At 41.3% G+C, this 17,550-nt stretch overlaps 5 protein-coding genes across 7 annotated transcripts; 1 reads left to right on the top strand and 4 right to left on the bottom strand.

Annotated features, from left to right (window-relative positions):
• Positions 1-259: 259 nt before the first annotated feature.
• LOC108566519 (SEC14-like protein 2) lies at positions 260-7,971 on the bottom strand. Its single transcript, XM_017926436.1, has 9 exons — positions 7,749-7,971; positions 2,591-2,660; positions 2,452-2,495; positions 2,004-2,124; positions 1,757-1,948; positions 1,407-1,487; positions 1,141-1,340; positions 538-838; positions 260-480 (listed from the first exon to the last, which is right to left on the bottom strand). Exons 1-9 carry the CDS (start codon positions 7,806-7,808, stop codon positions 347-349), a joined length of 1,203 nt encoding a protein of 400 aa, XP_017781925.1. The 5' UTR covers positions 7,809-7,971; the 3' UTR covers positions 260-346.
• LOC108566518 (armadillo repeat-containing protein 4) lies at positions 3,012-5,826 on the top strand. The gene is made up of 8 exons (XM_017926435.1): positions 3,012-3,290; positions 3,343-3,517; positions 3,568-4,025; positions 4,082-4,211; positions 4,268-4,401; positions 4,458-4,845; positions 4,904-5,226; positions 5,291-5,826. Exons 1-8 carry the CDS (start codon positions 3,067-3,069, stop codon positions 5,598-5,600), a joined length of 2,142 nt encoding a protein of 713 aa, XP_017781924.1. The 5' UTR covers positions 3,012-3,066; the 3' UTR covers positions 5,601-5,826.
• A 1,020-nt stretch (positions 7,972-8,991) lies between the features above and the next one.
• LOC108566526 (activated CDC42 kinase 1) lies at positions 8,992-13,397 on the bottom strand. Of its 3 annotated transcripts, none has more exons than XM_017926454.1 (11): positions 13,309-13,397; positions 12,750-12,917; positions 12,322-12,685; positions 11,828-12,261; positions 11,594-11,769; positions 11,295-11,431; positions 10,921-11,195; positions 10,607-10,858; positions 9,763-10,553; positions 9,535-9,707; positions 8,992-9,471 (listed from the first exon to the last, which is right to left on the bottom strand). In XM_017926454.1, exons 2-11 carry the CDS (start codon positions 12,907-12,909, stop codon positions 9,378-9,380), a joined length of 2,856 nt encoding a protein of 951 aa, XP_017781943.1. In that variant the 5' UTR covers positions 12,910-12,917; positions 13,309-13,397; the 3' UTR covers positions 8,992-9,377. The 3 variants fall into 3 exon arrangements, with proteins under 3 accessions (XP_017781943.1, XP_017781944.1, XP_017781945.1); XM_017926455.1 differs by lacking the exon at positions 13,309-13,397 and adding an exon at positions 12,973-13,065; XM_017926456.1 differs by lacking the exon at positions 13,309-13,397 and having other exon boundaries at positions 10,607-10,852; positions 12,750-12,909.
• A 1,864-nt stretch (positions 13,398-15,261) lies between these two features.
• On the bottom strand, positions 15,262-16,070 carry LOC108566512. Its single transcript, XM_017926424.1, has 2 exons — positions 15,521-16,070; positions 15,262-15,466 (listed from the first exon to the last, which is right to left on the bottom strand). The coding sequence occupies exons 1-2, from the start codon at positions 15,996-15,998 to the stop codon at positions 15,303-15,305; spliced, it is 642 nt and encodes a 213-aa protein (XP_017781913.1). The 5' UTR covers positions 15,999-16,070; the 3' UTR covers positions 15,262-15,302.
• Positions 16,071-16,396: 326 nt separating this feature from the next.
• Positions 16,397-17,386, bottom strand: LOC108566511 (B-cell CLL/lymphoma 7 protein family member B-A). Its single transcript, XM_017926423.1, has 3 exons — positions 17,016-17,386; positions 16,763-16,947; positions 16,397-16,681 (listed from the first exon to the last, which is right to left on the bottom strand). Exons 1-3 carry the CDS (start codon positions 17,102-17,104, stop codon positions 16,566-16,568), a joined length of 390 nt encoding a protein of 129 aa, XP_017781912.1. The 5' UTR covers positions 17,105-17,386; the 3' UTR covers positions 16,397-16,565.
• Between the last annotated feature and the right edge of the window lie 164 nt (positions 17,387-17,550).

The following is a 17,550-nucleotide window of genomic DNA, read 5'->3' as shown; positions in this document are numbered from 1 at the left end:
GCAATTGTCGTCAATTAAATGTATGCAAATTTAATTACGCGCAAGCGACGTTGGTTTCATATAACTTGATCTTTGAAAATCTATTTCATTTCCTTGCAAATTTTCATAATCTCGTAATGATGATTGCAATAATTATTGAATGAAACAAAAGAGAAAGTGCTTCCGATATGGCGAAACGTGACAGATACAATTGTACAAGTAACCATAGCGATATGTTTGTTGCTTAGTTACAGTACAAAGTAGCTAAAAAATGTAAGTATTTAATCAACAACAAGAAATATATTATAAAAGAAACAAACAAACAAAAAAAACAAAGAGTTGTAACACAGATGATGTAACTTGATGATTACGACGAGGAATCGTTTTCTTTTACAGGCAAACTCGAGAGATCCAGTGTGTCGAGAGGCGGCGTGACTTGGACGGAGTAGTGGATCTTCTTGCTCTTGAACAGGCTGTAGCTGTTATCGAAGGTGACCGTGTCTGAAACAAATGACAACGACGATCAAACAGTTGAAAGTTTGATCGATGATGACTTACAGGTGGCCGGGGATTTGCAGGAGAGAACTCCGGCGACGTCCATCTGATGCGAGGCGACCCTCCGCAGCTGCACCGCCTCGTGGACGACGCCCTCTTCGTCCCTGCAGCTCACGCCGAATCTGATGTCGTGACCGTCGGTACGGAATTCCCACTTCAGGAAGCAACCCTCGTCGGCAACGATGAAATCCAAACTGATCTTAGCGCCCTTCTTGATCGTCTCCTGCACGAAATCCTTATCGTCCGGAAGCTTCTCCAGGTTCTTCTTGTAGTAAGATTCGGGCACTTTACCACCCAACTTCACCTGATCAACAAATCAACACTCAATTTAGTTTCAAACACTTCACCGCAATTTCACCGATAACTCAAGAACCAATCGAGATATAACAATAAATTTACAATGAATCGAAAGATAAAGAAATAACGAACATAATTGATTCTAAGGTCGTGATTGTAAAATCGTTACTTTAGCCAGAAATCAGCTTCAAACTTGTATTTACTTTTTCGCATATATCTTAAGCAATAAACGAGTCATCAAGAAACTTCGATAATCAAATTGAAGCTAAAGAAATAATAAATAATAAATTTTGATTTGAACAATTTTACCTTGGACGGACATTTCGGGTTTCCATCCGGATCGACCATGCTGCCGCCCCAGTGTTGCGGCAGCTGCTCCGGATCGATGTTCTGCAGAATCACTTTCTGCCACTTCTTCGGGTCATTCTTGAAGATGTTTATCTTGCTTATGGTGTACTCATCGATGAACCTTTTGATCACGCTGTACGCAATTGAAAACACTCTCGGCGCTGAAGAGAAGAGAAAAACAGTAATTACACAATCATCATCATCATCATTAGTTTGGATCAAGTTACCGTTGATGATGTAGCAGACTCTGAGGATCTCCGGGTAATTTGCTGCGTACATCTGCAGCAAGGAAATCACGACTTCCGTGGCTGCAAAAAAAAAACAACATCAATTATATAGAAATCTCTCGTTAATTACATATGAAATTGCGTTTTTTTTTTCACAAATTGCAGCATTTAATTGAGAAATTCACGATGATCGAAGCACGTTTTATATACGTAAAACCAATTTGAAAAAGTCATTTAAAAACTTCAATTTCAAATTCGATTTGCGAAGAACTGTTAAGAGATGGATTTGAGATTTGAACGTATTCTGATTATGCGATCTGTCTTTAATGATAATCGTTGAAAATTGTTACCAGGTCTCCAAGTGTACGGGCGCAAATTGAAGTTTTCCAAGTCGAAGATGAGAACGCATTCCGTGCCGTTCTTCTCCGCCGCCAGATCGAGGAGCTTCTCCAGCAGCTGTATCGTGTACCTGATCAAATCCTGTCTACTGACCGAATGCAAGAGTCCGACAATGTCGACTCCTTGGATAGGAACAATGTAAACTGGAAACGAACAATTAGTAAAGAAAATTTGCACACACAGCGATTCAAAAGTTACTTGGGAAATCGTCTTTGTCGAAGCCGCAAATCCCCGAAGCCACGTATTTGGTGATCACCTCTGGAGGAACCCAAGTCTTCAGTCCATCGTCCACTTCCCACTGTTGCCTCCAATTCATCGACTACAACAGCGAAAAAAGAGAAACAAACAGTTAAAGTTACGAAAATCTATTGCAGTTTTCGCAAATATCTCTTAAACTAAACGAAATCAAAGTAAAAGTATTAAAGATTAATTAAAGCCTAATAAATTCTGATTCAAATAAGCGTATTCACAATATTGAATTATTATCGGTATATGAGATAATCACTGTTAAAGTTGTCTCTGTTAAATTTTGATTTATCTTAAATATCTCTTAAACCAGTCAACGTACAACGAAACTTTAACGCTTGTTTTAAAGGTGAACGAGCAAGGAATGCAATTAGTTAAGTTAGAAGATGGTTAAGCTTACTTCTCGGAACATTTTCTCTGCGGCCTCGACGTTCCAACTCCTCGCTGCAATTCAAAAACAAACAAAATTTCAATTAATTGTACGTGAAAATCGATGGATTGATGAGATAGAACAAGAAATAGAATTGAATCGTAGTTACCTCTGAGCCATCTCAGCAGGAAAGCGTCGTTGTGCTTCGGTTTGATCAAGTCCTTGACATTGTGACGAAACTGAAGAGAAGAAAATGCAAAAGAAAATTTAAATTTGTTTAAGAAATGATTACGTGATGATACAAAAAAATTGTGGTTTAATTAATTAAATCGGTAAAATCAAGGTGGCCCATTGACCGAGAAAAGCGAGGTCGTAAAACAAAAGCGAAATTAGAATGTGTCAATTGTTGTTGCTGCTGTTGTTGACTGCTCGTTAAGTCGTTGTTACATCGAAGTTTTCTATTCTTGGGAAATTCACCGGGTAAGTTGTATCAATTAAAAAAAAGTAAAGTAACGTTTTCTTAATTATCACTTTATAATAATTATTATAAAATGATATTATAATAATTATTATAATGACGATGCACACGGACAGTTCGGTCACGTGCGTAAATTCCAACCAATTCGAGACGAGCAGGTTGTTGCCATGGCAATATTAATTAGTTTGTTTATTTGTTTGCGAAATGTCGATGTCGGAGTTTTGAATGTTGCTTCTTTTCGAGTGATTATTTTTATTAATGTATTTGTAATATTTCGTTTTTATCGCCTGATGGAGACGTCCGAGCCTTCGACCGATGCCAAACATCTGGTCGGCCCGAGGGAAGTCATCGTCTTGGAGGTGTCGGATAGAGAGGATTCTTCCGTCGGAGGGTACGGTTACGACGCTTTTCGATTGTTTGTTGATTGATGATTTTGTTTTCAGTTCGTCGGAGGACGAGGAGAAGATCCCGATTTCCAAGGATAAACCACCGGAATACTGGCACATCCAGAAGCTGGTCAAGTATTTGAAGTCTGGCAATCAGACGGCGACGGTGGTGTCGCTCTGTTGCCTCAAAGATCACGATTTAACGAGTCAGATCAATCAGTGCGCGATACAGGTTAGTCGAAATCGATGCAATTGTCCAGTTGTTGATTCAATTGTTTGAAGGATATCGGCGGTCTGGAGATCTTGATCAACTTGCTGGAGACGGACGATTTGAAATGCAAATTGGGAACGTTGAGCGTCCTCACCGAGTTGTCGCAGAACATGGAGATCAGGAGGTGCATCACCGACTTGGGTGGGATTCCGCTGCTTCTAAAGAATCTGACGATCCCGGCGCGCGATTTGCAGATTCACGTGGGCGAGACTCTTTACAATGTCGCGCAGATAAGTAAGGCGCGGAAGCACGTGCGCAAGTACAACGGTATAGAGAAGCTGGTGGATCTGCTGGATATCAGCGAGCATCTGCTGCTGACGCCTCTGGAGGAGCTGAACGCTGACAGTCGTTTGTGCGTGGGAGTGGTGCAGGCTGCGGCGAGAGCTTTGTGGAGCGTGTCGAGGAGCAGCAAGAATATTCAGGTCATGATGAAGAGCGGCATCATACCTCTGATAGCCAGATTGCTGCAGTGCGTATAATTATTAATTATCGTTTGATATTTCTTGACGAAAAGCTTATTTGCAGCTGCGTCCACATGGGGGTGATTATACCGAGCGTCGGGGTAATAGCGCAATGCTCCAACGATTCCAGCTATCAACTGGCTATACAAACGGAAGGGATGATCAAAGACATCGTCAAGCATCTCGCCAATCCGGTAATTTTCAAGTTAATACGAAAGTATTCAATGAATTTTAATCGTTTACTGTTCAGGATGAGCCTCAGCTGAGGAGGTATTGCGCCGAGATTATATTCAAGTGTTCCGAGGACGCGATGACCAGGGATATGGTGAGACAGGCGGGCGGTTTGGATCCTCTGGTGACGATGGCCAAAGACGTCGTTTCCAGGTCCGTTTCATTTATTCGCTATTAATTGATTCAATTAATTATTTACTTTTCTTAAGGGAGGACAAGAATTTGCTTGCTGCTGTTACCGGTGCTATTTGGAAGACTGCCATTAGCAAGGAGAACGTGGAGCGTTACGAGCAGATGGCCACGGTGCAGGTGCTCGTGAAGCTTCTGGAGAACGTGGACGAGAAGGAGGAGGTTCTTTCGAACGCGGTCGGTGCGCTCTCCGAGTTTGTGCGGCACGATCATAACAGGGAGACGCTGAGGAGATGCAACGGCATTCCTTTGGTGGTGAATCTGCTCAATTACACGTTTCCACCGCTTCTGGAGAACGTCCCGATGGTTATTAGAGAGTGCGCCAAGGAGCCGGCTTCGATGCGTATCATCGAGCAGCTGGATGGAGTCCGGCTGATTTGGTCTTTGCTCAAGAACAGTTCGCACAAGGTATAATGCAATTGCATCAATTGTTGTTAAACTGTTTATTATAAATTAGTGCTTTTAGGTTCAAGCTCACGCCGCTTGGTCTCTAGTGCCTTGCATTAAATACGCGATGGATTCTGGTGAGATGGTGCGAAGCTTCGTCGGCGGTTTGGAGTTGATCGTGAATTTGCTAAAGTCCAAGGATAACGATGTGCTGGCTTGCGTTTGCGCCGCCATCGCCGAGGTGGCCAAAGACACGGAGAATCTTGGAGTCATCACCGATCACGGTGTCGTTCCCATGCTGGTTCACCTGGTGACCACGCAGGATACAAAGCTTCGAGAGCATTTGGCCTCGGCTATAGCTTACTGCTGCGCGTGGGGTTCCAACTGCAAGATGTTTGGAAGGTATGTTGCCTCAATCGATTGTAATTGAAGATGAAGTAATTTGTGTGTATTTTTGTCATATCAGGTTGGGAGCGATAACGCATTTGGTCGGTTACATGGCTTCGAATGATGTTAACACGCACAGGAATACGGCTGTGGCTTTGTTCTATCTCTCGAAGAATTCCTTCAACTGTATAACAATGCACGAGTGCGGCGTGGTGCCGTTCTTGCTGCGATCCGTCGCTTCCGAGGATAAGGAACTGCAGCAGGCGTGCGCCGGATGCTTGGCGAACATCAGAAGACTCGCCTTGGAAGCGGAGACTTATCATCTGATTACGCGCGGAAAACCTCCGGAGGAGTCTTCGTCTTCGTCCAGCGAAGAGAACAACGATTAGGTGAAAGGTGAAGCAGCCTTTCCATTAATGCAAAGAAGAAGGAAAGGGGGGGTCGGCTAATTACACGCCACTTATCCGTTAAACACCGTAATTTCGTTTCATTAGCTCGTTGTTTACGAGCGATGTCTTTTAGATTCGATTTGCATTGGACTGAATCGGTGACACTGCAATTCCATGTTTTACAGAGAGGATTCATTTCTTGAAGTTAACACCGCATATTTCAAAGATTAGTTAAAACATGAAACTACACTTTGATTAGTTTCTAACGTAATTTATAATTTCTTGTTCAGACAAGAAATCGAGTGAAATGCATTTGGACTGCATCGCGAGATTAATAATAGTAACCATGGGAACAACACTTTCGTAAATCTCCTTCCTTCCTTCCGTCCGTCCATCAAATCCGATTAGTCATGGAAACAAAAGACGAAAACAACAACAATAACAAAAGAAACAAATGGAATAGGTAAATTGATTTTGCGATTCCAATGAACTCGAGCGGATTTCTCTTCAACTCCGTTTCGATGCGACGACGACGACGACAAAGTTGAAGACGTACGAATATCATCATCTTCTTGCAAATTGGAAATCTCTTTTTTCGCACGAGATCTCTTCAATAACTGTGTCATCATTATAAAAAACGATGCAATTCTATTTGTTGTTGTTGTTGCAAAGAATATAATCTTTCCTTCCGGTTATTTGCGGTTGCAATTCGATTAATTAACTCTATTCTTGACTTTCACATCCAATCAAATCGAATCGATGCCGACAATTTAAACATTTTGTTTCAATAAGTAGACTTAACATTTTAAGAAAAAAGAAATTGTCAAGTGTCAATAGTCACGCTCTTGATTTTCATGGGCAATGCGATAGAAAGTGTGGAACAAAAATTAATCTACGAATTATCTTTAATACCTACTCGAGATAACGAAATATTTTATATAAGTGAGCAATTGATGATTTAACGGATCAACGCGCATTATTTTTTATTTAAATTCATTTGTTTGCTCGGAAATCGTTTTCGTTTGCAGATGATTATTACGAGTGTTTCCATGGCCGCGCTCGATAATGATCGAGTAAAAATTGTTGCTAATTGATACGACTCGCATGTTTTTTTTTTCTCTCCATGGAAACGACGATTATTTGTTTTGTCTCCCATTACGATTCGCAATAACAATTTGCATCCTTTCATTATTTCGTTTTCCTTCATTTCTTCGTATCGTTGATGCAATAATTATCGAACAAGACAAATAACGGCAAAGTGCACATCCTTGCACACAACCTGTGCCTGCTATTGAAAAAATATGTGCGTCTTGCTCTCGCTTTTGTCACGTAATTTGTCCGGTTTTCGCAAACATATTTTTTTTTGTTTTCTTGCTACTAGATTTTCTACATTTTAATTGTTTCTCTTTTGTTGTTACCGGAGAAAAACCAGTTCATTCTTATTTCGAAATTACTTTTTATTTAACTTTCTTATTAGATATCTTTTTTTTTTGTAATCGTAATGGAAGAATGAATGTAGCGAGAGTGTAAAGGTTATCTTTTGCAAGAAATGCACTCTGCGAGTCGTTAAAGTCGTAATCGTTTTGTGCGAGCTGAACGAGGAAAAATTTTGGTATTCAGGAAAGTTTTTTCTATAATGGTTAAATAATGATCCAAATAGTGATTAAATTTTTTGGCGATTATCGAATTGAAGTTTCGTAATGGAGCGGATCCAACCAAGGTGATCAAGAGTTGCTTCTACTACCTCTAATTCTTTCCTGTTTCAGTGTCGAAGAAAAAACAGAAAATGATTAAATTTGAACAAAACATGCCGTGCAGAGTAAACAAACAAAAGATACGAACGAAAACAATCGACTTGAGTTGCTAGGCGATTGATAAATAATTGTAATTTGTTGGAGGATAAAAGTATAGCAGGATGCAACGGCGAATCGGGGTAAGTTTAAAAAATGAAATCACTTTCTCTACTTTTTTAGTTTTTACTAAAGCGCGAGGTGTTTAAAATTAATTAGCTGCAACGGGTAATCATCGCTTATGAATCGTTCGTTATTTGTGATTAGAAAGTTTTGTTTTTACGTTTACACGCGCGCACACTTATATATTTAATTTCTAGTCTGATATTTGGTCAATTGTTTTCGCTGAGATTCTTACCTTCATCAGCGCAAATTTTTGGTCATCTTCCAAAGGGATTTTCGATTTGGCAGTTGACATCTCTTTGTTGTTGTTTGTTTGAAGATGTTATGCGTTTGGCAATTGTTTAATTACTGATGGGAGACACGAGGAAAACACCTGAACGCGAGCGAACGTCGAATCTGACTAGCCCACTATTTAGACTGCGCGTTTCACTCTCTGTGTCTGACTGTGTGTGTGTTTACCAATACGAGTGGATCGTCCTACTCCTCCTCCTGTTGCCGCTACCACTACTACCTTCTTCCTTCTATCGTTCGTAGGTCAATCCACCGCTCACCTTGCAGGTTAAGACAGATTTGTTGTTGTTGCTATAACAACAACAATAATAATAATATTAATAAAAGACGTTCGCAGACGTCAAAACAATTTGTTTTTTTTTTTTTCGGTTGCTAAGTGATTTCAACATGTTTAATTAACGAATATAGAAGTTTTATAGTTTCGTGGAAAAATTTATAACAGAAATGACCGAAAATTATACAAAAAAATAGCTTTATTTTATTATTATTACAGTTCTTCAATAATTTGTATGTTACTTAGATATTGATCTGCTGCTCTAAGTAGGAAGAAGTATGATGTGTATATATAAAAAAAACAACAACAAATAATCGGTATTTGTTTGGGGGGGGGAATGAATTGCACTAGTTTTGTATGTGTGTGCTTGTTTGTTTGTTGTGGTTTGAATTGGTGTCTTTTTGGTGCAGCTTCATCCTAAGACGAAAAAAACGTTGATTGATTTCGAAAGATAGCCACGGGGTTGGAGATCGTAGTAAATTCAACAGGTTTATAGCACAATTTACAAAGGGATGAGATCTCTCTTTTTGATCTACACAATAATAATTATTATAATAATATACAGGTGGTGAATAGAGAGAGAGAGAGATTCGAGTATGAGTATTAATATCAAATAGTTGTTTTCCCCTCTAAAGGAAATAAAGGCAATATATGTATATATATATATATACGTTAGCTGACACTTTTCCTAATTCTTAATCATCAATTCGTTTAAGTATATAAGCCATTGCGATAATGGCTAGATCAACAACAACGAAAGAAAAAAGAACATAACTAAACTAAAGTTCCCGTTTCTCAATGTTAAATCACTTGGATGTAGATATATCAGAGTTAATGTGTTTAAATTAATATGTGTATAAGAGAGATAGAGAAAAACATACATATATATGTATGTAAGTTTCCCTTTGTTTTGTTTTTTGATCGTTCGTGTTTTCCTAACAATATTTGGCTTACGCAATCAAGTCTTTGGCACTTATAAAATTACCCTACACCTAAATCAACAATGGCTTTGAAAAGTCACCACCACACGCCTACTATTCTCGTAGTCGTAGGCGGTTCTCACGCGGGCGCGCAAAGAGAAATCCACGTAGGCGGGGGGCGGCAAATTAAAATGGGAAGGCGTCGTCGACCGAACTGGCAAATGTGGGTGGGCGGGGCGTCGTATTGAGTAAGCGTGTCACAGATCACAGATCGGGTCACGGCGATGCACCGTGACGAAGGCATTCGTCGGTATTTTTTCTGCTCCTCTCCTCGTTCATCATCGATATCCGTCGATCTTGCATTTGGCGAGGAAACGGCTCAGGCGTCGAGAATGGAGGAGGCGGCAAGCTCCACGTTCCAGTTGACCCTCTGCAACACTCGCTCGCATTGCTCCCTCTCGGCCAATCCCAGTCTGCATAGTCAAATTGTGGGCGGTTAGTTGAATGTGATTGGTCAATGCATATAGCGCACTCACCTGACCAACTTGTCGATCTTGATGTGTCGTATGGAGGCGTTCAGGTCCCAACCTTTCGATTGAAGAACCGTGACGCACTCGTCGACGGTCACATCGGGGACGGCGTCCTGAAGCTGGCTGACCTTGTTCTCCCTGTACTCTTGCGTCATCAATCTTTCAGCGTCGAAGCTCAACTATAAGAATTGAATTGATATATAACTCATATACAAGTGTTGCAATGAGACTGACCTGTGATTGCTGCAGTCTGCGCTGCATCTGCTGCATACTTATGGGCGTCGAGGGTGCCGGTCTGTGCGGTTTCAGTAGATCTTCTGGTACCATGCTGTACTCGTTCTCGGGAATCTCCGAGTAAACCTGATCCTCGTACGTGGTGCTCACCGCTTTGTAAATATCGTTGCGTCTGTTGTAGGCGTTCGAGCTCTCGTAGACGGACGAGTAGAGTGGACTGTTGTTGTAGATGGCGTAGTGATTGTTCGACTTGAAACTGCCGAACTCGTTGGAGTAGACGTTGCTGACGCTTCCGTTCGGCACTTTCGGACTCAGCGGCAACAGATTGCTCTGCTTGGGCAGCACCTTCGGCGGCGGCGGTTCGATGGCAGGAATTTCGGGCGATCGCAAGTACAGGCATCTCTCCAAATCGGCGACGAACTTGCCGCTATCCACCGGTTCTATGTGCAAGTTCTTCTGCGGCATCACCATCACCGGCTGTTGCGGCTGCTGCTGCTGCTCCAACTTGATGGCATTCATCAAACTCCTGCTGGACACCGTTTGCTCCGATTGCTGCAGGTGATGGTTACTCGAGGAGTAGAAGCTCTTGTCCGGAGACGTCGTCTGACTGCTGCTCCGACACTCGTTCAAATAGTTCTGCGAGCCCAAATCCGTATCTACGACTTGTTGTTGTTGCTCCAAATTGCAACTCGCGAATACAGACGAAGTATCGAACGGATCCATCATGTTCAATCCGGCGGTATTGCAGTAAGATGGTGGAAAGCTGTAAGGCGGCGGAGATGCACCATCATCTAAAAACCAACAATTGTTTAATGAATAATTAGATCAATTATTGGATTGTTACCGTTCTCTGGGACATCTATTGGTTCATCCATGAGCGACACCCTGGACATGCCGGTCTCCAACGCGGTGCACCTCATCGGCGTGTTACTGCTGCTCTCAGGTGAAATGTCTATGAGGACACCTTCGGTGTTCGGCGCCGGCGGTCTCTCCGGTTTTCGTCGAACGCTTCCACCATCCGAAGCAGCACCCCGTTCGTTGTTCAACTTTCTGTAGTTGAACTGCTTCTCGGATGGTCGTCGCAACGAACCTGTGGCTGAAACGATTCCAATAAATCTCCGTTCGCTCCCCCCCAAAACGGTTAAGTAGAAAACTCACAATGTTTGTAGACTTTCTGGATGGCGGAGACGCTTTGCAAGGTGGCGCTGGACGTCGATGAAAAGGACGTCGGACGTGTGGAAGCGGCGCTCTCGTACGGCATCCCGATGATGTCCGACGGTTCCATCGGATTCCTCAGGTACATTTCGTCGATGTACGAAGGACTTCCCCAGGAATCCCCGAACGCCGATCCGTGGCCCGTGTGTATGAACGAGTTGTGCAGCGGTTTGCTGATGTCCTCGCCCTGCTTCGGTCTGTTCGGATTCACTATGCATCTGCAAAAGAAAATAATTCAAGAAGTAAAGATTCGGCAATGAAAACGAAGAAATAATGTTAATATTCCAATGAAGCAACCTGATGGAATAAGCGTATACCTTGGGAATATTCCGATTTCGAACGTCCTCTGGCTCTGACCTTTCCACCAGTAGAGATCAGCGCTGCCCTCGATGATTGCCACCTCGTCGCCGACATTCACTTGCAGCTTATCCGCATCGTCCTGCTTACTCAACACCTAAAATGCAAACACAATAATTACATCTCGCACTCAAATCAATTAGCAGCGAGCACTGATTGATCCATGTTTAATATTGTTTCAGTGTCAATTAACAGTACTAATTATGTTTATAACTGATCTGTCAACAATTACGTAATTGAAATTGTTTGGTTTTGTTACCTTCATGATGGGCGGTTTCGTTTTCCTGAAGAACTCCTTCAGCGTGGCGAAGGTCGGTCTGTCCTGCGGATTCCTCGCCCACGTTTGCAAGAGAACTTCGTATATTTCCAGAGGACACGAATCCGGATAATGCAACCTCTCACCTTCTCGGTCGATCTTCCTCAAAATCTCGGAACCTTTACAAATAAAAGTAAAGTTAGTTTTTGCAATGTTGAATTCGTTGAATTTACATACCGATCAAACCCATCCACGGGTCTTCGCCGAATGTGAACATCTCCCACACGGTAACGCCGAACATCCAAACATCGGATGCGTGCGAGAATTGTCTTGAGCGTAGCGATTCTGGAGCGCACCACGGGAAAGGCACCTTCTTGTGCTCCGTCATCACGTAGCAGTCTTCCTGCTGGGGGAGCGCTCTCATCAGCCCGAAATCGCCGATCTTCACCTTATCCACGGAAGCGAGAAGCACGTTTCTGCACGCCAAATCTCTGTGCAGGAATCGCTTGCATTCGAGATAAGCCATCCCGGTTGCAACTTGAGAGGCGTACTCGCACAGCAGATTGACCGGAGTGTGGGTGCACTGCTTCCTGAGGCAGTCGAGGAGAGATCCCAGTGGAGCCAGCTCGGTCACCATCATCATCGGTGCAGTCAACACGATCCCATACAACCTGCAGAATCGAACGATTATTATTTGTTAATTAACGTGTTAATTAATTCGTGTAATTTACCTTATGAGATTTGGATGGCTGAGTATGTGCATGGATTGCACCTCTTTGATGAAATCGTCGAAGACTCCTGGTTGCGTCAGAGCGTCCGCTTTGAGCACCTTAACGGCGACCGGCATGCTTCGACCCGTGGGGCTCGTCCATTCGCCGCGTTTGACGACGCCGAAGGAACCGTCGCCCAGTTTGACGCCCAACGTGATATCCCGTTCCTGGATCAAGCAGGTCAAACTCAGCGAGAGCGATTCCGGCTCCGCTTGCGTCTTCTTCGAACCGCTCTTCTGCGCGCTAGGTATAATCTTTGTCAATAAATTCTTCTTCCATTGCTGCCCCTTGCGTTTCTTCACCGCGTCCAGGAGTCTCCGTATACCTGGAAGGAAATTTCGGTTTGAATCAGTAATGTTTTTTTTCAATAGGTCGATGATGTTTCTCACCTGGTCTGCTGATTCCGATCTTCTCTAAGTCTTCCTGTTTCACATAGTCGAAATGGTCCAGCCTGGTGATCTGGAGGTCATCCCTTATCGGCGTCACGAACTGAGACAGCTGCACGTCCTGCAGCAGCTCGAACAGCCACTCCACACCTTCATCGCACATCCTGGCAACTGCAAATTTGCACAATTACATAAAATGCATTATTTGGCAATTCGACGCCCCCACCGCGAGACGTGATCGTCTCTGTCTGCTGTGTGCGTGTTGTATGTGTGAATGTGTGCAATTAATCTAGAGGAGGAAAGTGAAATGATTGTGTCTGCTGGGAAGCCCTAACCTTGACTCGTACGTGTGCGTTTGTTTGCGTATTGATGTGTGTGCAATAGAAAGAGTTCATTGTGTTGCATGGCAGAAACAGATGTTGTTGCCTCAGCGCGACAATCGACGAGAGCAGCCTCTCATCAATGCCGCTTCAATCAAGCAGGCGACGACTTCCTGTTTTGCGGCCGTCATGGCAATCACGGAGATAAACAAAAAAAAAGACGATCGTAATTGTGTTCTTACCTAATCTTCCGTTGCTTTTCTGTTGAAGATTTCAGATGGGTACGAAGCTGTTGTTAAACGTATGGAAGAGATGCTGTGATGACGACATTCGCACTTTTCTTATTTCGCACCATCAAAAAATAACACGACCTCACCGACACAGGTCGCCGTCCGTCCGTCTCTTCACTCCACCCCCTACCGACTTGCAACAACAACAACAACAAATAACGACCTGCTGCTAGTTTGCATCTGCTTTCATTTGTCACACTGGTCGAACGCAACCAGCTGTGCAACGCTGCAAGCATTTTCGATACGTAGGCAACCGCACTCGCATAATCGAAATTTCATCAATTATTCAAATAATCGGCAATTTACAGAGAAAATTATACATGTAAACGAATCTTCAATATCCAGACATTGGAATAAGTGCAAATTCTAGTATCTAATTTCATCAATTTCACAGTAAATTACTGGTAAACATTACCTATAAATTTTGACAGTTCTCTGATAAAAACACATCAACTGAATTTCTTCTGGGATTCAAACAACTAACGTTTATCAAAGAATATAGATTATACGAATTAATCTTGAATATTCAAAGATTGAAATGAGCATAAATTCAATTAGCTAATCGCATTATTTTCATGGTAAATTACTCTCAAACATTACCAATCAATTTTGACATTTCTCCGATAAAAACACATCAATTGATTTTCTTCTGGGATTCAAACAACTAACGTCTATTAAAGAATCCAGATTATACAAATTGATCTTCAATATCCAAAGATTGAAATGAGCATAAATTCTATTGGCTAATCGCATTAGTTTCATTACAAATGACTCTTAAACATTACCAATCAATTTTGACATTTCTCCAGTAAAAACACATCAACTGAATTTCTTCTGGGATTCAAACAACTAACGTTTATCAAAGAATCCAGATTATACGAATTGATCTTGAATATCCAAAGATTGAAATGAGCATAAACTCTATTGGCTAATCGCATTAGTTTCTTTACAAATGACTCGTAAACATTACCGATCAATTTTGACATTTCTCAAATAAAAATACATCAACTGAATTTCTTCTGGGGTTCAAATAACTAACGTTTATCAAAGAATCCAGACTATGAGAATTGATCTTGAATATCCAAAGATTGAAATGAGCATAAATTCAATTAGCTAATCGCATTAGTTTCTTTACAAATTACTCGTAAACATTACCAATCAATTTTGACAGTTCTCTAATAAAAACACATGAATTGAATTTCTTCTGGGATTCAAACAACTAACGTTTATCAAAGAATCCAGATTATGAGAATTAATCTTGAATATCCAAAGATTGAAATGAGCATAAACTCTATTGACTAATCGCATTAGTTTCATTACAAATGACTCGTAAACATTACCTGTCAATTTTGACATTTTTCCAATAAAAACGCATCAATTGATTTTCTTCTGGGATTCAAATAACTAACGTTTATCAAAGAATCCAGATTATGAGAATTGATCTTGAATATCCAAAGATTGAAATGAGCATAAATTATATTGGCTAATCGCATTAGTTTCATTACAAATGACTCGTAAACATTGCCAATCAATTTTGACATTTCTCAAATAAAAACACATCAACTGAATTTCTTCTGGGATTCAAACAACTAACGTTTATCAAAGAATCCAGATTATGAAAATTGATCTTGAATATCCAAAGATTGAAATGAGCATAAATTCTATTGGCTAATCGCATTAGTTTCATTACAAATGACTCGTAAACATTACCTATCAATTTTGACATTTCTCCGAAAAAAACACATCAACTGAATTTCTTCTGGGATTCAAACAACTAACGTTTATCAAAGAATCCAGATTATGAGAATTGATCTTGAATATCCAAAGATTGAAATGAGCAAAAATTCAATTAGCTAGTTGCATTAGTTTCATGGTAAATTACTCTCGAACATTACCAAAAAAAATGTATATTATAAAAATAAATGTAAATAAATGTGATGATTGGATTATAGAAAAACAGAGTTCTTCCTGTTGGAGCAAGAAGAATGGTTTGCGATAGGCGAAGAGGCACTCAGGTTATTTGCTTGGAAGGTGTTGAGGAACGAACTCTCCGATAGTATGGATCTCCTCTGCCTTTGCTTCTTGCTGCTGGAGATCTCGAAATCTGCACCTAAAAAGAAGAGAGTGAGGAAAGTGTCCGGAGCATAAATGAGCATAATCGTACCTGGATTTTCATTCTCCGTTCCATCATTTGACAGCAACGTTTGCACATTGGATATCAACGATTCGCAATCATCGTGCACCTGCTTCAAATCGACGATCTGCTTGGTGGCATCTTTGATGAATCTAGTGGTTTTACCCTCATCCAAATCGACCGGACAATCAATAGAATCGGAGTACTGCATTACATCTTTAATGAGAGCCATCATTCGCTGCAGATTGCGGCCGCTCTCCTTGGACACGTTCATGTAATCACTGTTCTCATTCTTGAGGATAACTTCGAGCTCCTTTCCGTGGCTGCTGATGAAACTGCTGGATTCTTTGATTTCGCCGAGACTCGTTCTGTACTGATTCCTTAACGATCTCAAAGTGTTCAATCGATCGCTGAGAGCTCTCTGCTTCTTCTTCAGCAACAAAACCTGCTTCTTGTTCTCTAACTCTTCCAGTCTCTCCAAATAACTGAAGTAGTTCGTCTCATCCATGTTTGTGACTGCAATTTGAATCGAAGGAAACCGTCTGTTGATCAACGGTTTTTCATTATTATTATTTTGTTGGTGACATGTGAAGTTATGCAACTCAAACAACATTGAAATCGGTTTTCTTTCTTAAATTTTGTAGTTTATTTAGTAAATAGCACATTGAATGCGTATTCATGTCTTCTAATCCTAATAGTAATAATAATAATAATCGATTTGCTTGAAATAATATTTCAAATACTTAACTATAATAATCATTAATTTACAATTGTATAAATTAAATACATTGGAATAGATTACATAAAATACAAGCAAAGGATTATATGTAATAAGTATCATATCCGATGCATATTTTCTATATAAGTCAATGACACAGAGAGTACGAGAGTAGCGTTTTGGGATTGTTTTGTTTTTGTTGTTGTTTTGTTTTGGTCTCTTCCAGATAGAGTTGATGATTGCGAAGACCAGATCCCTACTTTGTTTGTTTTGTTTTTGGCGAAGATTCGTGTCGTCTTCTTCGTCATTTGCAGCAATAGCATTGCCCTCCTTAATTTATCTATTTGCATGAACAATTTATTCAGTCTTCATCCGTTTGGTGGGCAGCTCGTTGCTGTGCGAGTTCGAATCCTCGGAGAAGGTGATGTGCGAGAGGTCGGTGGGTCCCTGGGAGTCGCTCACCGTCGAAAAACCTAAACCAACTGACGAATTACTTTCTTTAGTCCTACAACATCGTTAGTCTCAAATCGATGAGAGATGAGACGATAAGTTACATGTGTTCGAGTCCTCGGCCATGCTGAAATTCGAGTTCGAGGAGTCCGTCGCAGGCTTCCTCATCTGATGGCTGTTGTTCTCCTTGTTGTGCTCCCTTTTCAGCTTCTTCGGTTCCCCACTGACAACAGGCACCCATTTGTAGATCTTCATGCTTGTGTCACCGATGGTCACCCATTTCTTCTCCCTGCAAGTCAATAACAACGTAAAGTAACGCATCAAGTTGGCTCAATGTGTAAACAATTGCTACTCTACCAATGCCTGACCCTCTCCACAGCCTGCATGATCTTCTTGATGTCATCTTTGGCCCTGCTACGTGTTTCCGCGCGGATCGATCGAGACATCCTTCCTTCCTACCTTCCTGCAGTCTCTACCGCACACTTCTTTCCGGCAACAAAGATCCAATTGATTCGATGCGGCAGCACAAAAGTCGGAGCCCCTTCAAAAAAACAACAACACAAACAACGAAACGAAAGTCGTCGATCCCTGACGTTAACCACTGCTGTTGCTAATATGTTGGCACCTCTGCAATGGCCGCCGTAACAAACCCTTACATCCCAAGATTAAATACACATTTATACAACAAACACACGAAAAACTAAAGATAAAATTAGAATTAACTAAGCATTTACAATGAAAAGCGATAAGAGATTAGTCACAAACGGCGAATTAACTTTTATTCTTTTTCCATATCCTTCAAATGCTGCCACCTAGCGGCTGCGGCTCACATCATTTTTTAATTTGTTAATTATTCATTACTTCAGAATTACAGCCAAACGGCTAAAACCAC

This window comes from Nicrophorus vespilloides, unplaced genomic scaffold (genome assembly GCF_001412225.1).
Source record: "Nicrophorus vespilloides isolate i.1.1-1 unplaced genomic scaffold, Nicve_v1.0, whole genome shotgun sequence".
NCBI classification, from domain to species: Eukaryota; Metazoa; Arthropoda; class Insecta; order Coleoptera; family Silphidae; genus Nicrophorus; species Nicrophorus vespilloides.
The sequence above is the reverse complement of the archived record's forward strand: the minus strand, read 5'-3'. Positions and strand labels throughout refer to the sequence as shown.